Source organism: Sorex fumeus, unplaced genomic scaffold (genome assembly GCF_029834395.1).
Source record: "Sorex fumeus unplaced genomic scaffold, SorFum_2.1 ptg000098l, whole genome shotgun sequence".
Lineage (NCBI taxonomy): Eukaryota > Metazoa > Chordata > Mammalia > Eulipotyphla > Soricidae > Sorex > Sorex fumeus.
Window position 1 is genome coordinate 37,369,050 of NW_026606155.1, and position 25,080 is coordinate 37,394,129.

At 37.6% G+C, this 25,080-nt stretch overlaps 1 protein-coding gene across 3 annotated transcripts in view; it reads right to left on the reverse strand.

The window, feature by feature from the left end:
* Positions 1–5,938: 5,938 nt before the first annotated feature.
* ARID4A (AT-rich interaction domain 4A) overlaps positions 5,939–25,080 on the reverse strand; it is a 69,400-nt gene continuing 50,258 nt past the window's right edge. For all 3 annotated transcript variants that reach the window (XM_056133329.1, XM_056133327.1, XM_056133328.1), the window contains exons 18-24: positions 21,999–22,083; positions 19,037–19,178; positions 15,235–16,377; positions 14,728–14,832; positions 12,445–12,651; positions 11,554–11,700; positions 5,939–7,700 (exon numbers count right to left, since the gene is read on the reverse strand). In XM_056133329.1, the coding sequence (XP_055989304.1) occupies positions 7,597–7,700; positions 11,554–11,700; positions 12,445–12,651; positions 14,728–14,832; positions 15,235–16,377; positions 19,037–19,178; positions 21,999–22,083 (1,933 nt within the window). In that variant the 3' untranslated portion in view covers positions 5,939–7,596. The remainder of the gene's footprint in view (positions 7,701–11,553; positions 11,701–12,444; positions 12,652–14,727; positions 14,833–15,234; positions 16,378–19,036; positions 19,179–21,998; positions 22,084–25,080) is intronic.

Here is a 25,080-nt window from a genome sequence, read left to right on the forward strand (position 1 = left end):
CAAAAAAGCAAAAGTAAGAATAATAATAATAAAGTATTGAAGCATTATACCAATATTAGGAACGTGAGCATTGCTGCGTGCTCTTCACTATAGATATGCCCAAATTTATTTGCTTTGGAAACCTTACCTGACTGTGCTCCTGACCTTACTTCTGGCTCTGCTCAGGGATCTCTCCTGGCGACACTCTGGGATTCAACCCAGGTCAGGTGTGGAATCAAACCCAGATTGCATTCAAGGCAGACGTCTTAACCCACTGAACTATGTCTCAAGTTCCAAACTGATTTTTTTTCTAGATCATCTTTTCCTATTTTCTAAAATACCACATTTCTGCCTTCCCATTTTTTCATTATTCACTTCCCTAGAAGTCAGCTGATCTCTGTGACATGTGGAGAAAACTGAGGCCTAAAAAACTGGAGATTGTCAAGAACAAAGTAACTGGCATGAAAAGGTAGAATTATTATAAGAAGGAGAGCTTAACATATTGCCAAAACTGAAATAGCCATAAAAACATAATTGGAATTTTTCAAGATTTTCCTTCTCAACTGTAAACACCACTCTTGCTAATTTGGTGACTAAATTCTGATAAAGTGTTGGTGTTTTTCCAAGTTGAGATAAACAATAGACATCCCCAAAGCACTTTTCTATACCGAATAATTGCTTTCTTTCAAATAGGTATAATTTGTTTTCAATGGGGTTGGAGTGATAGTTCAGTGGGTAGGGTGTTTGTCTGGCATGCAGCCAACCCAGGTTCAATCCCCAGCATCCCATGTGGTCTCCTGAGCACCACAAAGAGTGATTCCTGGGTTAAGAGCCAGGAATAACCCCTGAGCATCACAGGGTGTGACCCCCCCCCAAAAAAAAACAGAAGAAAAAAATATGGTATTTAGTAAATTGCATATATTGAAGTTTAAGTTTGATACATTTGATGATGTATATGTCAAAACCATGACCAGACTCCTCCAGAGCACTGCCAAGCACAGCCCCGGAACAAAACAAAACAACCAAAAAAGGCCATTACCCAAATCATTACTCATGGGGCTGGAGCAATAGTACAGCAGGGAGGCCGTTTGCCTTGCATGCGGCTGACCAGGGTTCAATCTCCGGCATACTGCCAAGGGTAATTCCTGAGCATCACTGGGTGTAACCCCCCCCCCAATAAAAAGACTATATTCATGTCTATGCTCCCCAAATGTTCATTCAGGCCCATTTTAATCTCTTCTATTCCCTTTCTTCCCCACCTTCCCATCATCATGCCTTGCTTTCTGTAACTATTGGCTTGCATTTTCTGAAGTATGAAGAGAAATGAATCATACTGTCTACTGACAAGTATTTGGGTAGTTTTCCACTTTTGTCTCTTACAAGTAAAACTGCTGTGAGCATCTGTATACAAATCCTTATATGGATATTTCCTTTCTGATAGGTGAATACCCAAGGTGGAGTGGCTAGATTATATGGTAGGAGTATGCTTAATTTTTTAAGATATTCCTAAATATTTTTTCATGTATTTAAAAAAAATTGGGGGGGGCTGGAGCGACAGCACAGCAGTTAGGGCGATTGCCTTGCACACAGCCAACCCGGGTTCAATTCCCAGCGTCCCATATGGTCCCCTGAGCACTGCCAGGGGTAATTCCTGAGGGCAGAGCCAGGAGTAAGCCCTGTGTATTGCCAGGTATGACCCAAAAAGGAAAAAAAAGGAAAACTGGGGGAGGACATTCCCACTAAAAGTATATAAAAGTTAGGATTTCTATCTTCAACAACACTTGATATGATCAATTTTATTAATTTTAGCATTTTAATAGGCATATAATTTCACCGTAGTTTTAAGCTGCATTTTCTTAAATGCCTTGTGCTATTGAACACATATTTAAAATTGGATAAGAGCGATAGTACAACAGGTGGGCACTTGCTTTGCATGTAGCTGACCTGGGTTTGATCCCCAGCATCCCATATGGTCCCTTGAGCCCAACAGAAATGATCCCTGAGCACAATGTCAGGATTAGGCCCCCACTCATGTTTGGTCCAAAAAAAAGAACAAAAAAAAGGTTTTAGTTTTTTTTTTTAATTATATTTAAATTCCCTCTTCCTTTCATTGTTGTTATGACTCATTGTTATGATGATTGGGTCACATATACACCTGACTTTGGTGCACGCACACTCAGTCATGGTGCTTACCAAAGGTGTGTCCCTGTTACAGGGCCTGTGCATTGCTTGCTGGGGTCACATGCTTTAGTCGTGACACATGCATTCTGGCTGTGCTGCTTGCTGATGGTCCCTGCAGTGCTCACATGAGCTCACTAGAGGTCGCACTTTCTGGCTGTTGTGCTCACAAATCTTTTAGTTGCAGTGCTTACCAGGGGCTGTATCTATTTTTCTTAGAGTACTTGCAGGTTACTGGCTATGGTGTGACTGAAAATCACATGAGAAGCCAGGGATCATGGACAGCAGAGCTGCCAGACTCAAACACAGCACTCAGTACAAGCCACAGGACAGTCATTACCTGCTGTACTATCTCTCCGGCCCCATGTATGGGAATATGTTATGTGACTCTTGACAGTACTCAAAATTATGTCAGAAATTTAAAAAAGAAATTTTTAAAAATTAAAATTTAATTTAAATTTTTTTTAATTTTAAAAAGAAATTAAAAAAAGAATATTTTTTGACCTCCCCCAAGGGCCCAGTGATTCAATGCTATAATGCAAGGATATGCGACTGCATTAATCTTGAGGTGCTGTTCACATACTGCAGTGCCAAGGATTAACCTGGTCAGTGCAGTGAATGCTGCTAGGTGGATGGGAAAGGCTCGAGGCCATACCCAGAGTACAGGGGTCTCCAGGGCTGCACTTGGCAGTGCTTGCACAGCCCTGTGCACGTGCCGGGGATGGACCCCAGATCAGGGTCGCGGTAGGCATGTGTCAAAACCACAGTACTCTCTCCTGCCCCCGATGCTTTTAACTTTGATTCAGTCAGAATTAGTTTAGGATTTTATTAAGAGCAGATTTGGGTGATTAGACACGAGTACAGCGGAGAGGGTTCTTGCCTTGCATGAGGCAGACCGGGGTTGAATCCGGGCACCTCAATGTGGTTCCCAGAGCCCCACTAGGAATAATTTCTGAGTGAAGCACCAGGACTAAAGATCCAAGAACCACCAAGTATAACCCTCAAAACAAACAAAAATGAAAGATAAAAGTTTAAAAAATAAAAACAACAGATTTGGCTAGAGATGAAAGTTCTGAGAGCAGCTAGCACTTGAGGAAAAATACCCATCAAAGAAACACTTCTAAAAAATTATAATTTAACTAGAAGTCGTGTGTTTTTTATTTGCTAGGTCTGTATATCCTAAATTAGCTAGACTCTTAGCTAGACTCTTGAATCAGATTGTCTTGTTACATGTAGGTTAGTCTCACAAAGAAATTCATTTACTTGTGCAGAATAATCATTTATTGTATTTACATGGAAGTTTTTCTATTTTTCACAATAGAACTTTTCAAAAATTTGCATGATGCAGATTACAAAATGAAGGTAACTTCGTAATCATGTTTAACTACAAATCCAAAAACTATGAACACTATTGTTATTCTGTTTAAGAACATGTTAAGTCGGGGATGGACTGTAAACAAGTCTACTTATACTTTTCAAATGATTTTTTAGTATGATGTTAATGAAAAGAAGAACCCACAACATCTTTTCAAAGTCTGCCATTGGACATAAGAATATTAATAAAAAGCAAATGATAGTAAACCAGAAGTAATTTTCTCAATTTAAGAAAGCCTATTTTTATACCTGGACCAGGCACTTTGTGGGAGATACATATACATGTATATATGTATAGTATATGTATGACTAAGGAATACTTCTGGAATAAAACACCTGTTTTTTTTTTGAATAGTTAATAACACAATGTTGTCAATTAATGTAACAGATTAAAAATGCTGTCAGAGCATAAGTTTGAAAATGCTGTCAGGGCGTAGAGGAGAGTGATGGTGGTGAGAAGTCAACTAAAAGATTCATAGAAAAATAACTCTTGGAGATAGTTCTAGACTAGCAGGGATGAAGCAGTATGAGGTACATACAGAGCAAGGGCTGAGATGGGCAGGTGCAAAGTTTGGGCAATAGCTGAATTGCTCTACTTCACCTGGCTCCTGCCTCTCATGCCTCAGGTCTATTCTTGCCTTGGCTTATTACCCAGCTCACTACCACTAGTTTCTCCTTCCTCAGGTGCTTGGAGCACTCTACTTTCCCAACCTGCCTTCCTACTTGCCTCACCAATTCATAATCTTAAAATGCAGTTTTACTTTTTTGTTTTGTTTTGTTTTGCAAAGCCTCCCAGATCACTTCTACTTTCCACCTAGTTGGGTATAATTTCTTATTCTTTTGTGGTGATGGGAACTGGGACACAATTTGATATTGTTCAGGGCTGACTCCTGGCTCTGTGCTCAGGGCTTACCCATTCCCTCTGTTGTTTGAGGGGCCATATATGGTGCTGGGTATCAAACCTGGGTCTGCCACATGCAGAGCAAGGACCTTACCTGCCATACTCTCTGGCCCCTAATAGCAGTAAGGTTCTTGCTTTTGCACGCAGCAAACCTTAGTTAGATCCCTTGCATATATATGGTAAGTCCTGGAGTGGGTAAGCTCTGAGCATAACTGAGAATGGCCAAAAAGCTAAAGGGAAAAAAGATAGGGAAAAAAGACATTTCTTCGGTTACCTGCTAAACATCTGTATCACTGGATTATGCACTTTATGTAAACAGAAACTTTGTCTTATTTGTGATTCCCAGACTTTAGCACAGTACTTCACAGATAAAAGATAATAAACTGATTAATTATGGTAAGAGTTTTTATGTGTGGTTGAATATAGCTTCAAATGTCTTCATAGTTTCCATAGAAGATGCAATATGCACATTGTGCTGAGCAAAAACATCTTTCTTAGTGAAGGACAGGAAAATTAAATGAAAGCGTACAATGGAATGTCGAAACAGAAAGCTCTGTGATCTTCAAAAACTTGATTTATATGTGGTACCTTCTGGTTTAGACAAGAAAGAGTGTCATGTGCAAGAGCTATCTAAAGTCTGGTTACATTCAAACTATGCCCAATTTTTTTTTTTTTTTGGAGTGGGAGTTTTGGGCCACACCCTGCAGTGCTCAGGGATTACTCCTGGCTCACACTCAAGGATCACTCCTGGTGGTGCTCAGGACTATATGAGATGCTAGGAATCAAACGTGTGCAAGGCAAAAGTCCTACCTGCTGTACTATCGCTCTGGCCCCAATAATTGGATTCCATAATTAATTGCCACTCACATCCCTTGACAGTTTTTCCTATCCCTGAAATTAAAATGTTCTAATGGTATCTATATACCCTTTCAATGACTATGTAATTTTTCTCTCTGTTGCAAGGTCCCAGTACTCCATTACCAAGTTTATATTGATTAGGAGAGAGAGTATGCAAATTTGTATATTGTTACCCTACTTTACTGATGTGTGTCTAAGAACATAATCAAAATATCTAACAAATGCCAGAGAGATAGTACTTGTCTTGCATGCACCAAACCCAATTTCAATCCCTGAGCACAGAGACAGAAGTAACAAGCACTGAGACTTCCAGATGTGACCCCAAAACAAAAAAAAAACAAAAAATCTCATGAGTGAAATTTTAGGTTTCCTCCTAGTTCCAACTGAATTTAAATGACACTTTTTTCAATTTTATTAGGATTATAGTTTATTTAGAAGACTGAAGAATATATTGAATATGCTCTGTTTTGTGAAGTCTAATTTCCCAACTGTAACTAGCACATAAGGAAACCAATCATTTAAATGAAAACTGAAAATAAAAAGCCTATGTTTAAAACACGGCCTTTATTATTAGTGCCCACTGATCTTCGCTGTTATTTTTACATTGAAATACTTCTGTTTTGTAAAGAAGAGACAGGAAAGTGAGTATTACAAGAGTACTTTTTTGTTTTTAATTCTCTGCGAAATGGAAGGAATCTGAGTCACAAGTTCACAATGTGGCAAAATGAAATTAAGGAACAATGATTCAGTAATGCTATGCGATCACTAGTGTTTAGCTCAGACTTTGTTCTTGTAAATCAGATCCTGATACACAGTCTAGAGCATCTAGATTATTACTCTACAGCATATTAAACACAGAAAAGGAGGTTTAAAAAAAACCCCTTTCAATGTACAAACATGAATTTAAAAACTGATTTTAAAAAATCACTTTTTTACATAATGTATATGGCAAAATTGCTTTAAATACATGATTCTGGAATTATTTACAAAATGTATCAGTCTGTGGAACAATTCACAGACAAAGCATACATAGTTGCTTTACTTAGTTGTTGCATCTCAACTTTGGGAGATATAAATTTATTCGGCAGTATCGCAAACATAAAAACTGTGACAAAGTATCTTAAGGGCAACCAAAATTTGATCCTTAAAACAGTTTAAATACTAGGACTGCCAAAGTTTCTAAACAAGGACATACTTTAATGATCCAGATGCCCATTAATACACTTCTATACTGTTGGAAGGACTGAGACAGACTCCCTTCAATGCAGGCAAAGCTGCTAGACATCGAGCAACCTCCTGTCAAAGGGACAGCTGAGAGCTATTGTCATCCAAAGAGTGAATTAACCTAGAATTTTCTTTTTTTCAATTTTATTAATATTTTAAAAAATACATAAAAATACAACATCCAATGTCTGAATAAATATATTTAACAAGTTGCAAGATAATACCTTATTTTACACAAAATTTTCAGCTTTAGAAATCTTGTTAAATAACTTCATTGTTGTTATATATTTCATTTTTGTCTTTTTGTAACAAAATAAAAACTCTGAAATTACATAGAAAAAAGACAAAATATTTTTGTCAAGGGATAAGATAGTCCACTGAAAACTTATTCACAATTCCACTGTAAACATTAATAAACATTAAAATATTTGCATAATTGTGTGCTCAAAAATCCTATAAAAAGTGGAAGACTTATTACAACTGTAGTTTTCAGTCAACTACACTTCCTTTCACAATTTATTTTGTCCCATTTACACCTTTAAACCTGGGCACACTGCTGAACATATACTTTGGCAGTTCTAAATAGCAAGTGCTTCCACAAAAATTAAAAAAAAAATAAACCAAAACAACAATAATAAAAAAATACAACATAAACCCCCTACTCACCAAGTGTTTAAATACATCTTAGTGAAAGTGCAGCAGTAACTATTCAGCTGGATAATATTTTGATGTTTATCATGTGCACTTGCTTGTCTATGATTTCTATAATACCTGAAAGCTTTATTATACAAATATAAATTTGCTAAGTGCCCTTTTTCTATCTTCACAAAATGAAAAGAAAGTTAAAGAGGAAAAAATATGACAAATATGGCAGGCTGCCTAACCTTCAATTGTTAATCAGCTTATTTTTTGCAACAGAAAAATAAAAGAGAAGGGAAGAGATAAAATCCAGCCTGGAGAAGTATACAAGATATATACTTAGCAATGTCAAACCAGTTGAGTGCTTTTCTGTGGTTGTATTTCAGGGTTTGGGGATTAATGTCCATGGCAGCAAACTGCTGGAAGGCAGAGAAAAATATTTATCACCTGCATTCAACAGCAAGTACATTTTGTGGAGGAGATGATGATGAGGGACTCATTCCAGTGTCTGACGATGCAGATGACATGGAGGCTCCAGCGTGAGACACTGTGAATCAAAACAACTATTATTAGACTGAAACAGCATCACACGTGTACACAAAACCACGAGCAAATTAGAAACGAATTTCTCTTCCTCCCCTACAGGAATACATACAAATCTTTAAAAGGTGCAGATAATTCTTGTGGAGCTGGGGACTGAATTCAGAGGCTCATGCATACGAGGCATGAGCTCTACCAGTGGGCCATATTTCTTAATATTATTTATTCTGATTATTGTTCTCTTAAGTGATGCATAAAGGAGTAGAAAAGAACACTGCCACTGTCACTTTCCTCCTGTTGTTCATCAATTTGCTCGAGCGGGTCCAGTAACATTGTGAGACTTGTAGTTACTGTGTTTGGCGTATCGAATATGTCACTGGTAGCTTGCCAGGCTTTGCCATGCGGGCGAGATACTCTCTGTAGCTTGCCAGGGTGGAGGAATCAAACTTGGGTCGGCCACATGCAAGGCAAATGCCCTACCCGCTGTGCTATTGTTCCAGCCCCAGAAAAAAACAAAAAATGTTTTTGTTTCACTTGGTGGAATGAGAGTTCCCAAAAAGGAACCATGAAATGAATATACGAAAGATTTAAACGTTTAAAATTACTGAAAAAAATTTGGAAGAAACTCACCTTGCCCCAAACAAGAAACAAGGTCAACCTGAGATAAATTCTCACTATACATTATTATCTCCGGGTCAAACATAATCTAACACCCAATGGTGCTTCTGATGGATCATGCTGTGCTCAGGAATCATTCAGTGCTGGGAACTGAATTCAGGACTCCCACATGCAAAGCCAAAGCGTGTTCGCCAGAAACCATATACTTTTCTTCTATATAACTGTATATGATGAAGTATTTTCTTGTGATCCATATGAATGATAAAATTTCATCATGTACTTTGGTGTGATTTCTCACCCCCCCTCCACATCCTCTATCGTTACTAAGTTCACAGTAAGTCCTTTTGATTTCATAACCCAACGTCTTTATTTCTGGAAACATTTCTTTGATGACAACTTAGTGTTCATTTTTTACAGAAATCCTATCATTTGGAAGCAGCATTTCTCAGCCAGATCCTATACTTCCACTACTGTTTCTCTCTTGTCTTTTTGTTTCTGGAGCTCTAGAGATCAATCGCATATATGCAAGGTAAGTGCTATACATGTGCTATAACCCAACCCTACTCTTATTTTTTTTTACTCTTCAGGTCATGCCTATCAGTGCTCGGAAGCTATGCTGGCTCAGTGCTCAGAGCTCACGCCTATTGGTGCTCAGGAGATCATGCTTTGCCAGGATCAAACTAAGTGCGCCAACTCTTTGACTGTCTCTCCAGTTCCCCAATTATGTTTTTGACCTTTGACTGAAATTTCTTTAGCTTTGTTCCTTGTTCCTCCTATCAAATGTTTACCTTTTTTATTGACTGAGGTACTATGTGCGCTTTCATTCCAGCCCAACAGCTACCATCAATGTACCCACCTTCCTTCCCCAACCTCCAACAAACAGACATAATTGTAAGTGATTTTTCCTGTTTTCTGAACTGAACTCAGTCATATTCTTATTTCGAGGTTTCAGTAACTTTCTTGTACCTCTGGGCATTTGTCAGAAATAGACAGTAAGTGGATAGGGCACTAGCTTTACAAATGATCACCCGTGGATTTGATCCCAGGCACACCATATTGTTGCCTAAGCACCACCATGAGTAACCCCCTTAGTGCAGAGGCAGGAGAAAGCCCTGAGCACTGCGAATATGGCCCCCATATTTTTTTTTTAATTAAGTGTCTTTTTATATGACACAGTAGATTTTTCAATTTCCTTTTTATTCTCTATTTCTACTACAGTTTTTGTCTTTACATAGAGGCCTGCCACAAATATCTGATCTATGGCTTAATCAGTTAAGAAGAGACATTTTCTCAAGCCAGAGATACATACAAGGATCATGACACTTTTCCCAAGCCATCCCCAAGCACAGAGTGGGTAGTGGGCCGTGAGCACTGCTAGATGTGTCCCATGAAGGAAAAAGAAAAGGACACTAAAAAAACAACCAGACTTTGTTGTTTGTGCTTGAGTATGATGGAAATGCATACAGATAGTGACTGGCCAGATTTTTACTTTTTTGGTAAAAATCTTCAAATACTGATAAATTTACATTAGATTTTTCCTGGGTTGGCCATTTTCTCCAGAAAAATCCTTGTCTCCGCCCAGAATGGGCATAAGCTTTTAGGAAGCTAAGAGGATAAACTCTTCAATTAGAAAAGAATTAGTATCATTTAGTATTGCTTAGGACAGATGAACTAGATTTGGACCTGAGAGATGGCTTAAAGGGGTAAGTATGCATGCTCTGTATGCAGGGAGCCCAGGCTTAATGTTCCATCCCCAGATCTACACCACACAGTCCCCTGAGTATAGTCAGAAAAGATTTAAAAAACAGCAAAAAAAAAAAAATCAAAATTTTTTTCTATTTTCACCCAATCTCAGTTTTTCGACCTATTTTCTTTTCCCTGCCTTCAGAGCTTTACTAGGGTTACAGTTCTGAACTGGACTGCTTTGAGTTCTGTCCCACTGCAAAAAATAAACAAGCGTAGGTTGCAGTATTATCACATCTGCTAGAATAGTTACATCCAGCTTCTCAGCTTTCAAAAGATTATTTGTTGACACTTTTTTCTTTTTTCTTTTGGTTCTTTGCTGACATCCAGCTTTGCTCAGGGCAACCAAATGAGGTTCTGAGGATAGGACTGCTGTCCTATCTCTGTTCGCTGTTGACATTTCTTGTATACCAAAATATGTGGCCCCATTCTCTTGTCTTTGTGGTTATAAGGTTTTTAATTTCCTTTACTATTATTTTAGTAGAACTTGGGATGGAATATATGTGCCTAAACCACATTCATATTCAACTAGAAGTCAGTCCTACACATTCTGGGTTGGATCATAACCAGCAGTACTCAGAGCCTATTCCTGGTTCTATGCTCAGGGACCATATGCAGTATGAGGGATCAAACAAGGGTTAGTGGCCAGAGAAATAGTACAGCAGGTAGGGCACTTGCCTTGCCTGAAAATAACCTGGATTTAATCCCCAGCATTCCAAACAGTTCCCTAAGCAATGCCCGGAGTAATTTCTGAGTAAGTCCTGAGCCAGGAATAAGCCCTGAGCATTGCTGGGGGTAGCCGCAAAACAAAACAAAAACAAATACCTTAACCTCAGTCCTATCTCTTGGTGGATCCAATCCTATATATCTTTATGATCTAGAAGAATACACTACTCATCTATGGTTATTCCAAAGTAATCTCCCCTTCCATCAACCCCTATATTTGTTCATGCTATTCTTAGGGCCTTTATCACATCATTATCATACCAGATGCTTGATCTTAGAGGTCAAGTTCTGTCTCATATATCTCTGAACTTCCACCACCTGGAGGAAGGCCTTACACATAATATATGTAAATAATTGTGAGCTAAACTATTTTACATTGTTTATCTCACCAGGACATGACATAATCCCAACATAATAATCTCCTGGAAGATAAATTATACTTTCATTCATTTTGGTGAAACCCCTTCCCCTAAACAATAGCAACTGTAGTGCTGATTAAGAGGCAGTCAATAAATATATTAAGCAAAAAGTAAGATTTAGAGAAAATCAGCTTGCCTGGGGAATCTCTAACCTCTAATTTGGTAAAATCACACATAACCGTAGCCCTAACTTACCTTTAGGATTATGAATATGACCCTATCTTATGCAGCTGTTGATTAATTCAGCAGCAAAGAAAATACTAGGGAACTAAAAATGGCAATACATATGTTCTATTTTAATCAATGACAAACTCAGATAATTTAAAATGGTAGTAAAGATATTTGAAAAATTACCTTCTCTATCTTTCTTTTTTAATCTTTTTCTCCTCCTGTCTATGGTTGCAACTTCAGACTTCAAAGACATATAATATTTTCTGATTTCCTGTAGTTTTTCTTGAAGGAAAGAAATTCTTTCTGTACTATTCATATTATCTAATTCATCTAAAAAAAAGGGAAAAAATGTTAGGATTAGAGTATTTCTGAGGAAAACATTATTTCAAAAGTACCATTCATAAATCAAAAAAAAATCTTTCATTTATTAAAATCCACAATTTTAAACTAAGTAAGGTTTTACAGAGAAGACATTAAATCCGAGAATAACATTCAGTATATGTCCTAAGTTTTCTATATTAAATATCTACTAATGACATATTAAATGATTAAAAAATAATCTACAAAAATGTCAACACAGAGCAGCCCTGGTCTATTATAATTTCTAACTTAAATTTTTTGCACCGATGTTTCCCTAGTTTACTACTATTTCTTTTTGTCATTTTTCTTTTTTGTAAGTATTTAATTTTTGATAGGTTAAGGGAAGGTTTGGGTCATTGGTTATTTCAACAATACAGAATTGAGCTGGGGAGTCACCCCCCAGCGCTGTCAGGTACTGAGCCCGGTTTGGCCACATGTGGAACAGGGCACCTTCACCTCCCCGTGCCCTCTCCCCAGCCAACACTTACTACTATTTCTATTTCTAATTGTCACTACTAAAGTGGATGTTCCACTTTTATCTGGAGTCCTTACTTTAGTAAATATTTTTAAAGTTGGTATTCTAGAAAAAAAAATTGATTGTATGTATGACCAGTGATAATATTTGGAACACCTAAATAAATCTGCTAATCATTATTATTTTGACATTTTAATTTATATGCCACTACAGTACAGAGTTTTCAATAAGTTTCTTACTAAGTTGAAAGCTCCACTTGTATGTCCTCGGGGATGAATTCGGATGCTTTTCTCTGTGTTTATCTTTCTCTCCTTCTTTGATGTGAGGGGATATTCTGGCAGGAGATCGTGCGAGCTTCTGTGGCTTTGATACACTAAGATGTTTCACAGGGGTACATTTATTTGAACTGTCGAGGACAGGCAGATCTTCACTATCACTGCTTTGTCCTACAGTAAAAAGAAACAAAGTGAAAATTATAAATGATAAAGATTTCAACTATCAAAATGCAAAAGACCCAGCAAGTTTTTGGTAACTCAGAGAAATAAGTGTACAAATACTTAGTTTTTTAACAGAAAGAAAGTGGAAATATAAATGTCCTATAGGGAAATTTAAAAAAATTAAATACGACTAAGTAATAAAGTTGCTTAAAAATGTATTTTTAACATTCATAACAAAAAGCTAATAAAATATCTTATATTGTTAAATGAAAAGGTGAAAAAAAAATACAGTACTTTCCAACTTATCCATAAAACAAAAGAACCCAAACTAAGTGGAAAAAGCTCCACTGCAGCCCTATAATACAGCTGCTTTGGTTTCACTTAATTAACAAATTACAGTTCTCAATTTTATTTTCCTTTTTTTCAAGCCCTACACTGTTTTTGTTCTCTATTTACTCTCAAAGCCAACCTTGTCTTCTAAAGAAAGTAAAGTTGAAGATTATACATAATTTCCCAGATTCTTCTCCCAGATAGGTCCCTCTCACCCCTCCTACTCCCCCACCCTCTGCAAGATTTTTCTCTGGGAAAATTAATCTACTCAGCTAAACCTAGAAACAATCTACTCCCAGCTCCTGTCAACCATTCCTATCATAAGTTATCTATGTTCTTTTATTCTTTTCCCCTTTTATCAACATACTTCGATCTTTCCCATCATCCACAGAGAGGGGAGGGGAAGAAAAGAAAACCAGGGAGCCAGAGGGAGAATTCAACTGGCTACTTGCATGCAGGAGGTTCCAGGTTCAATCCCTAGTACCACAAGCTCCCAGAGCACTGCCAAGTACTGCTGAGTGTGACCAAAATCAAAAGAAAATAGAAAGAAAACTTTCCCATTTTAGCTGGCATCTCTTTCCTTCTCTTTAAGATCAAAAAACTTTTTAAGAGAAAATTTCTGTTATCCTACCTTCTAATCACACCTCTGTGTTCTTAATGGTGACACAAAAACTATGCATCACATTCAGTGATTATTATTTAATACTACTTGACTATTTGATATCATTTTCAACTTTTTTATTTTTTAAATTTTGAGCCATACCTGGTAGTGATCAAAGCTTATTCCTGGCTTTACACTCAGGATGGGGTTCAGGGGACCATATGGAAACCAGCAATCTAACCCAGGTGGGCCACGTTCAAGGTGGTGCTCATGGGCTCCTTCTGATTCTGTGCTGAGGGGAACCATTAGGATGCCACGGATATAACCAACGTCAGCCTCATGCAAGGCAAACATCTTAACTCTATACTCTCTCTAGCCCTAAATGCTTTTTATTACATGTTATGTATATATTTTTAATAGTCCTTCCTTGATAAATATATTTCACTTTTTAGATTTTTCCTATCAGACTTTATAAAGGCATATTTTTGAGGTAAAAGTGGACTTTTTCTATTGATCAAATTTATTTCTACTATTCTTTATTGTAACAGATGTGTTTTCATATAATTTGTTAATACTAGTTTACTAATTTCCTTGTTTATTTCTTTGCAATTTTAATTTTCTCAATTGCTGAAGGTGACTTCTGGCCCTGAATTGAGGAATTACTCCTGGCTGTTCTCAGAGGACCATATGGTGTGCCAGGGATCAAACCCAGGTTGGCTGATTGCAAGGCAAATGCCCTATTCACTGTACTATCTTTCCAGCCCCTAATTTTCTCAATTTTAAAATTATGATAAAATTTTAAAACCAGTTTTTCTAGATTAAACTCTAACATTCCATTCAAAAATAGAAAGATAATCTGCTTCAACATTATAGCAAGTGATATTTTCCTTTACTCATGATCCTCCAAATACATTTCTTTAATACTGAACTGGTTTACACAATACAAATGACACAAATGTAAAAAAAAAAAAATTCACACATCTTGAGACAAATTAACAAGCACTTTAAGATTTAAAAAAGAAAACTATTTTTAAAACATAAATAAATCAAATTTATGTTAAAACTGACACAAATAACAAGCAAAAAAAAACTGTTGAAAATGTACTAACTTTAATATTAATACCATTCTAAAGTCGGCATTGAAAACTACCAACCTGCTCCATTCTTTTCATTTTTGGCTACAGCACTTGTTCGCTTTGGGGTACGCTTTTGTTTTTTGGCCAATAATCTACTATTTCCATCACTTGGCCTTTTCTGACCTGAAATACAGTAAAGAGAAAACTTGAAGGGGGGGGAGTCAGGCATACTTATTCTCTATATATTCTGCATTGATATCTCTATAAATACTTTTTGATGGGGGTGATTCTTGGAGATACTCAGGCCTGGCAATGAAGTACTGCTAAGGGGTCACAAGTCAGTGAATGGTGGGATGTGCAGTATTGGTGTTCAAACTCTGGCCTTGTATATGTGAGGCATATGTTCTACTACCTATGAGCCACATACCAAACTTTTTCTTTCTTTCTTTCTTTTTTTTTAAAAGAGGAGGGAGATGGAAGAATGGAAGGAAGGAAAAAAGGAAAAGTATTTGATAAATCTACAGTTCCTAAAATGCATACTAAGTTTTGCTTTAATGTAAAGTCTCCTTTCTCTCAAGTCCTTACCCTTCTCTCTGCTCTCTCTTTCTTGAACAATTATGCTACAGGAACCAGAGGTAATGCTGGCCTCGAATCCATTTGCTGATTCCCTCTCACAGAGGCCCTCTTGAGATTCTTCAGCAATACTATCAACTTCAATGGTTATATCACTCTCACTTTTTATACTTCGAGACTCATCTTGACTGAGAGTGAGTGGTGAAGCTACTGAAAAATTATGCTGTACTACAGGAGGTAGGGCAGGTGGAACCAAAATAAGAGAATTAGACTCAGAGCTTTCAACTACTAAATCCTCAATAGTGGATTTATCCTTTTCATCCAAATCATCCAAATCTACTTCATGGCACATCAAGGTTTCAGGTCCAATTAAAGGCATTGCATCCTCCTCTTCTTTTAGTGGAATATTTACAGTTTCCTCAGCTGGACTATCAAATTTTTCACTAATCAATTCTTGGATGCATTGGTTTGACTCTGCTATTAATGATGGCATTCCTTCATTTTCTACTTCCAAGTGGTGTTCAAAATTTAAGTTTTTCATTCCCTCAGATGCAACACAATCACCAGTCCTTTCCTGAGATACACTGCTTGTCATTTCCATTCCATTTTCTATTCTTATTTTTTTTTCTGGTGATGACTGTCCCAGTATTTTCCGTTTTAACTTTCTTTCTTTTGCACATTGGTCAGTCTCATCTTCAGGAGCAGAAGAAATGGTTTTACTCTCCAATGAAGAAAATTCTAGACTCTGAGCCTCTATGTGAGGGTCACTTCCTTCTTCATCCTGACTAAATGATGAAATCTTTATAATTTCTAGTGAAACATCTTTTGTCTTGCTCCTTCTTCCCTTTCCTTTTGGAGATTTTTCTGCATCTTTCTTAACAACTTCTTCCACTTGTTCTACTTTATTTCCAAAAAATTGTACTATTTGTTCATTCTCTCCAACTTCTAATTTTAGAGTTTCTAAAGGTTGCATTTGAGTCCTATCATTTTCCTTTAATAGATGTGCAGCTATCTTTGGATTTTCTTCTTCAGCTAGCTTATCATCATTTAGATCTTCATTTTTTTCTATTTCTTCTTTAATTTCAGGAGAAAGTTCTTCATGCATTAAATTCTTTTCTAAAAGGTCTTCTGTTTCACTATCTGATGAACAAGAATCTGCAAGAAAATATATTACAAATGTTTCTATCTTAATTACAAATGTGATTTTATAACAAAAATTCTAATTATGATACACGAAACTTTTAATCACACAACCACACAATCAGGATGGAGAATTTAACATCATTAAATTTAAATTATTTTAAAAAGTATAGTATTAAGTATGCTATAGCACTGTAGCACTGTTCTCCCGTTGTTCATCGATTTGCTACAGCGAGCACCAGGAACATCCCCATTGTGAGACTTGTTGTTACTGTTTTTGGCAAATCAAATATGCCATGGGGAACTTGCCAGGCTTTGCTGTGCAGGCGGGATACTCTCGGCAGCTTGCTGGGCTCGGCCCGGGATGGAGGAATCGAACCCGGGTTGGCCGCATGCAAGGCAAATGCCCTTCCTGCTGTGCTATCACTCCAGCCCATTAATTATACTATAAAAATCAATGACACAGAAAATACTGTTTTTTAAAAGAGCCATTTTGCAACTTATACTATATCATATCTAAATTACAGAGGCCCTTAGAAAAAGCAGTGCCTAGTACTGTGATATAAATTTGATGTATTCGGTGATCTCAGATCTAATAGGTGCTGATTAGTAAATGCAGTAGTCATTTTGTAACCTCAGAAAGTAACATGGCATTTTACTTAAAATAATTTTGAAAGATGTACAAAATAAGCAGTATGAATTCTTAAAACTTCGATTATTTTTCTGACTAAGAGATCTTAACCCTGTACTATCTCTCTAGCCTCTCATTAAAGCACATACCTTTATGTGACTTAGCCTGGCTGATCCCTGGCATTACATGGTCCCTGAACACCATCAGGGATGGCTCCTGAGCACTGCTACAGGGTGTGAGGATGGTTGGCCATGGAAGTTACTGGTAGGGGCCTCTAGGAATTACTGAACACTTCTTGGGAGGTCTCTGACACACACCCCCACCCCAACAAAGAGACAATGAAAGAATATACACACTACCTTCTTGCTAAGGAAATCATTATCTTTAAGTCAGGGAATTTTTTAAGTAAAAACAAAGTAGGATTCTAAGATTATTATATGAACCGTATAATAATATCTGACCACATGGTTTTCATACTCGAAAGTTCAAGAAAACAACCTTACATAGAGACTTTATTGTGTTTGTGTTTTGTGGTGTCTGGGAGTCTCCCCTGCTCTCAGCAGTGCTCCAGGGGACCATGTGGTGCCAGGAATCAAACCCAATACTCAAAATGCAAAGCATGCACACTTTAAGCCAATTTACTGGCCTTTGACAAAATATTTTTCAATGAAAAGATACATGGTTTTATTTTGAAGTTTGATTATACAGAATTTAGAATTCATTTGTACTCATATTTATAAAACAACTCAGGGAGCCAGAAAGATAATACAGGGATTTAGGCACTTGCCTTGCTTATTGCTGACTCTGGTTGAATCCCCTGCACCGTATATAGACCCCTATGTTTTGAACACAGAACCAGGAATAAGTCCAGAGAACATCTGGGTGTAATCCCCAAGTCCCAAAAATCAATAACACTTTATTATGTATTGGTTTTTTGGGGATTTTCTCTCTTTTATTTATTTATTTTTTGCTTTTTGGGGCACACTTGGCAGTGTTCGGGTTTACTCCTGGCTTTGCACTCAGGAATTACTCCTGGCAAGTGCTTTGTGGATCTTATGGGATGCCAAGGATCAAACCCAGGTTGGCCACGTGCAAGGCAAATGCCCAGCCCACTATACTATCGCTCCGGCTCCAATATTATATATAGTTTCAAAGGCTGTATACTACACAAAGCACATCAAAAAGAATATTTTCATCTGCCTAGATTTCTTACATTTGAGTTCATGAGTGTGTACATCTTACATCCAGCAGATGGCAGTAAGGACGAAGGATGACTTTTTTATGGTTTGCAGCAAAAGGACTAATGGCAAGCCCATGTTTTAGTATAGAATTTTCCTTTCTTCTTCATTTTCCTTTTGTGTGTGCTGTGTGTTTTTTGGGGGGCCACTTCCAGGTGTGCTCAGGGCTAGGGATCCTGGTGGGGTTTGAGGGACCACTTGTGGTGCCAGGCTTCAAAGCCACTGGCTACAAGCAAAGAAAGCACCTCATCCACTATATAACCTGCTCAGTCCAAGAGACTATATTCTTAAAATATCATTAAATGTTTTAATCTTTATTAATTGGGGGGGGGGGGGGGACTTCTCAGTAGTACTTGGGGGTCTGGGGTAGCTCCTGAAGATACATGATCCAGCAGTATGGACCTGATAGTTCACTGCTCAGGACCAGTGATGAACAACTGTCTAAGCTTGTGTTAAGGGCTACCATCAGCAGTGCTGGGAGGGAGGGGAAGGTGGCATGCAAAGCTGGGGAGAGGTGCCAAGGATCAAATACATGACACCTCAAGCATGTTTCACCCCTGTAAGATACTTTCTAGGCCTCATAACATTAGTAAATTGCAAGTAAAAATGATACAGCAAAATATTTTCTACAAGTAAAATTTTGTGGTTTAAGTCAGATAAAAAAAATCTAGATGAATCTCCCACAAAACATTTTATTATTAACATTACTGATTTCTAAACGTCACAGGTCCTTAAAATTGAGCACCTATCATTCCATTTGACAGAGGTGAAGTATATGGCATACTGCTGCAAAAACTTCCAGTACCTGATTTTCCTTCACTGTTTGGAGTCTTGGATAAACCATATGGCATGTTTGAAGAAAGGGTAGATTTCAAAGGAGGTCGTCCTCGTTTTGACTTCTGCCTTTCCTCATCCCTCTTTTCCTCCTTTTCACTGTCTTCTTTATTCTGGGTGACAACAACAACATATATGAGAAGAAACAGTACCCGATAAAGATGAATATTTTTTTTACTTCTCTAACACACACTGTAACCCTAAAATTTAATAAGTCAACTCCTAATTTGTGCTTGCTTACTGAAAAACTAAAAGCATACTCTTCCAACCTGTGTCCCTACTATGAGTATGATGATCTGTAATTTGCAATACTGCAATTATATTGTGATGACAAAGTCAATGAATTAGAAAAAGCTGCACAACTATTGTTTCCCTTTGCTCTTTACCAATGCCTGAAGGAAAAAGTATGTACCATCAAATAGACAAAATGTCAAACAAATCTGAGAATAAAATGTGGATTAGCGTACAACTATTTGTTTAAAAACTTAGTATTAGTGCTGGGGAAATGGATTACATGATAGAACATATGTCTAACATGTACGAAGTCCCACATTTGATCCCTGGGACTGTCTGGTTCTCAAACACTGCCAGGTATGGCTCTTATTAGAAAAATGATAGAACTTGTTATTAGTTCAAGTATTTAGAAAATTTAGAAGTCAAATTTCAGAAGGAGTTGGAGAGACAGTACAAAGCTGACCAGGGTTTGATCCCTGGCACTTCTACTGACCCGTGACCACAGGACCAGAAAGAAGTAAGCCCTGAGCAGTGCTGGGTATGGCGCAAAAACGCAAACAAGAACTCAACCAAATTTCAGAGCTCAGAGACAGCTGCTGAAGCAGGTTCAGTCCCCAGCACAATCCCGCATGCTCTTTGGAATCCCCCCGCCACAACAGAATGTGTGCGGCTCTTGCACACTGCAACCAAGCATGTGCAGTATACTGCAAGTAAAAAAAAAAAATAGGGACCCCCCGCCTGCCACCCCCCCAGCAAACACAACCAAGTGTATACAAATATACATCCAAAGCCAAGTACTATAACTAAATATACAACCCCCTGGAGCACCACAACCAAGTGTCTGACCCCTGATGAACACTGCAACCAAAAGAGTGCCATGATCACAAGTAAGGTGGGCATCCCTGGAAAGCATCAAAATGTTACAGCTCTGCAACAAAGTGTTTGACTCCCAGTCATCACAACAACAAAGGGAAGGTTATGGGGAGAAAAAAAAATAATAATAATTTTATGAAATATAATTTTAGCAGCCAACTCCCACCAAAAAAAAAACCCAAATAATTAGTTTTCGTTTTTCTAAAATATCTCTCAAGCAATGAGTTGGGGTTTTTTTCCCCCTTTTTTGATCACACCTGCTGGTGCTCAGGGGTTACTTTAGGCTCTGCGCTCAAGAATTACTTCTGGCAGTGCTCGAGGGGCCATATGGGATGCCGGGGATCAAACTCAGGCCAGCCATATGCAAGGCAAACACCCTATCCACTGTGCTATCGCTCCAGCCCCTCAAGCAATGAGATTTAATATTTGTACAGTATGGCTCCTGTTGTTAATACTGCATCACATATTCAAAAGGTGTTAACAGAGGTGAGATAAAAATTATCACAAATAAATCTGGGATTTAAAAATATAAGTTGTGGGGCTGGAGAGATAGTAGAGCAGGGAGGATGCCTGCCTTGCCTCAGCTGACCTGGGTTCAATCTCTGGCATCACATATGGGTAAGAGTGAGCCCTGAGAGCTGCTGAGTGTGTGGCCCAAGAAATTCAAAGTTGCCTTCATTATTATGTCCTGATTCCCATCAGTACTAAAGCATTGTAAAAGAATTTAGTTAATGTCTGTATTATTTGTGTGGATGGCTGTGAACAATACTAAAAAATTGGAATTTCATGAAATGCAAAGTCTGTAATTAAACATTTGAGTGAAGACACAGGCAAGGAAAAATGGGGCAAAGGGAGATGTATTACTTTCCTACCAGTAAATATAGAGCAGTTATGCTGAAGCAAAGGTGACTATTCTTTGTCCCCACTAATATAAGATTTCAGAAGCCGTCACTGAGTTTGGACAAATCAAGTTTCTGTTCCTTTATTCACTGGCATCTCAAACCGTATACACATTTGGTAGAACATGCATTGGATTTAGAATTGATGCTCACTACTGCTTACATTTTGTTGCATATTCTCAGTAATTCATCATAGTAATCCATTTAAAGTAAGGTCTATGAACGAAAGCATGCAATTGCAGAAAAGACCTAAAGATTCTATATCAAAAATAAAGTTATATTTTTAAAAAACATTAAAATCTGACAACTCTGGTCTGCATTTCCATAGAGAAAGTTTTACCCTCTCCAGGTGATTTCCCCCCGCCCCCCTCTGGCTTTTTGGGTCAGTCCCAGCAATGCTGAGGAGTTACTCCTGACTCTGCACTCAGAATTACTCCTAGCATTGCTCGGGGGATCATATGGGATGTGGGGGTTCAAACACAAGTTGAACACGGGTTGAATGCATGCAAGGCAAACACCATACCCACTGTATTATCACTCCAGCCCCTCCAGGTGATATTTTTTTTCCAGTTACTCAGTCCTTCTATACACCTCTTCTATATAGCCTCTAAAAACACTTCAGTTTGAAGTCAATTACTAATTTTCCTCTTTCCTGAAGCAATATAGTAATCGGTTTAAACTTTTTTACTTTTTTAAGCATCTGAGTTATAAACGTCAAAATCACATTACCCTTAAAGACCTAAGATACTTATTACAATAATGAAACAAGATTTGTAAACACATAATTGAGGGCCCAAGCAGCACTGAGCTGAGTATCACTGGGAATGGTCCACAGACTCCCTTGAGTCACAGCTCCCAAATATAAAAAGTAATACAATAGGAATAATTCTTATACTTATAACAGAGCATATAAACCTGTGTACTTACTTTAGCTTTTTTCTTCTGTTTTTTCTTTGGTCCACCTTTGTCCAAAGGCCAAATTATCCTGTCAGCCTTCACCCATTCATCATATCTTAAAATGAAAAATACGTACAAGTTTCACAATAATACTGTATTTGAATGCTTTGACAAAATAAGAACAAGAGTGAGGTACAGACTAGAGGTTCTGGCACAGGCAGAATTATGAAGGGCATAGGTCTCACACATGTAGGGAATCGCCCTACTGATGAGCCACTCCTGCAACTCCCTAGCTCCAGCAACAGACTGTCTTGAAAACAAGCTGAGAATAAACACAAAACAAATCCAAGAGTGACTAGAGCTGAGTTTAATGAAATAATCGATTCTACACTGGGATTCTTCCTATTTGTTAAATAGTGCAGGTAACTCAGTTTGTAAACGCTAATTATTTGTAACATGATAAGTTTCATTATTTTATAAAACAACTTTCAATACTTTCATGCCAGAACACAGTTAGACTCTATTTCTTAAAAAAAAAAAAAAAAAAAAGTTTTTTCTAAATCGAATCATCTCCAAGTCCCTAAATTTTGAATTTCAGTGTAGGGGGCCATACCCAGTGGTGCTTAGGGGCTACTCTCACCTCAGTGTAAAGGGTTGGGGAGTATATCATGCAAAGCATGCACATTAGCTCTTTGCGCTAACTCCCTGGTCCCAGCCCTGAAATTTTTGTTAGGAATACTTAATTTTTTTGTTTATTCTGTTTAGCCCAAGTCAAAAATCCTGTATTACCCTATAGCATTTTCATGTTTATTCTGAAATTACACCTAGCAGTACTCAGGGCTTACTTCTGACTCAGGGATCACTACTGACAGTACTCAGGGTACCATATAGGATGTTGGGGATCAAACTAGGGTCAGCCGCCTGCAAGGTGAGCATCCTATCCACTGTAGTATCACTCTGGCCTTCCCCTATAACTTTTTACAAAATACTGACATCACTTTTTAATTTCAATATAAATCTAGTCGAAGTTATTCATCTGGAACAAATAGTTAAACTTTCTATAACTGAAGAAAAAAAATTTTTTTGGCTTTTTTGGGTCACACTCGCAGATGTTCAGGGATTACTGATGGCTCTGCAATCAGAAATTACTTCTGGCTGTGCTTGGGGGACCATATGCGATACCCAGGATCGAACCCAGGTTGGCCAGGTACAAGGCAAATGTTCCCTACTCACTGTACTATCACTCCAGCAGTGAAAAACAATTCTTACATTATAAAAAATATAAAGTACTTAATAAAACTTAATAAAAAAATTTTGAATATTTAAGAAAAAGAAATAACCCTACAGGCAGTCCTAGTACAAATCATACAATACTACTCAAAGCCTACTCTATGTAGCCTAGTTACCCTGAAGTCATTGCAAAATAAGGACACAATTCCAATATACAGTTTTGGTTGAGATGGCATTATAGTTTAAAAACTCTCCTCCTGGGGGCGGGGGTAGCGGGAGTTCAGCAGGTAAGAGCTCCGCCTTGCATGAGGCTGACCAGGGTTTGATCCCCAGCATCTCATAGTCCCTTCAGCGCCTCCAGGAGTGATACCTTAGCACATAGCCAAGAGTAAGCCCTGCTCACAATTGGGCATCACCGAGAAACAAAGAAAACTCTCTTTCTGGATTAACTCAGGATCTAAAACTTTTAAAATAGAATGCTATGATCATTTTTTTAAGGAGAATGTTACATATATATGTATATATACATATATATACACATACATACACTATTTGCTTTATTTAGAAATATTACTTTACTTGGATTATTAGTGAGGGCATACAAACATGCCAGGCACCTACCTTATAAGGAGGTACGTAGAGAATAAGGATAAATAAAGGCCTATGCTCTCATGCAACTCACAGACTCATGTGAAAGATAGACACACAATAAAACTCAAGCACAGGGGTTGTCTATCTGGACCCAGGAGGACTGAGGAACTCAAGTCCCTAGATTCCTAGAAGATATGAGATATATGCCTAGAAACACAAGGCTGATCTGGTGTACTCTTTGTCTAGGTCACACTGTCTTGGTCATTTATCCATGTCAAAAATGGCATTTCCAGCACTAGAACTGCCAACCAAAGTCCTGGGATTTCTCAACTAGCAACCAGGTTGGCCCTCATAGTTGTACAAGCAATTCTATTTTAGAAATCCTGTTTCAGATATTCCAAGATCTAGTGACTCTATCTCAATGAGCAGATCCCAGAACTGTATCAGCTATTAGAAACATATAAAGACAGTGAAAAACTACAACTATATAAGTAAAAAGTTAGGCAACTAGTTAGGAAGAATACAATAATCATTGGAATATAATAAACCACTAGGAGACAATAATGACTCTTGAGAAAGGTCAGACATTAAAGATAACAGAAATGGGTAACACTACGGGCAACTTCTGAAAAACAAAACATACACAAATGTTAAGAGTGGATGGTTGTCCCCTTCCCAAATAAAGAAGTAGGGCCATGGAGATATTATAGGGGTTAAAATGTTTTGCCTTATACAAGGTCTAACCTTATTTGATCTCAGCCTAGACATATGATTCCCCCAGAAGTGATCAGAGAGTCAGGAGTGAACCCTGAGCACTACTCAGTATGCCTCCACATCAAAAAGGAAAAAAAAAAAAAAACACATCAGTAAGGGCTTGTGAGCTGAATCTGAAGGTGAAAAAAAAGCTTCAGTGAAAGTAAAAAATGTAGTTACTTTCCCCTAAATTCATCCAACACACTTATAACAAAAGATGAATTCTTTATCATTTACAGATGAGAGTTGTGAAGCAAGCATACAAGGAACTATCTGAAAAAAGAAATCTTTGGTTATACACTATTCATTCAACCTACACTGATTTTAAAAGATGTGAGAGGAAAGAAACTCATTCAAGAAAATAGTTAATGTTTATTGAGTATTTATTAAATGCCAGGTCTTATTGCCCTGCATGTTAATACAGGTATTACCACTATTTACTATAAAGTAGGTTTTTTGCTTTCTAGAGATGATGGAATTAGACATAAAAGAGCATTCATCTTGTATGCAGAGAAACTCTGGGAGATCGTTTATTGTA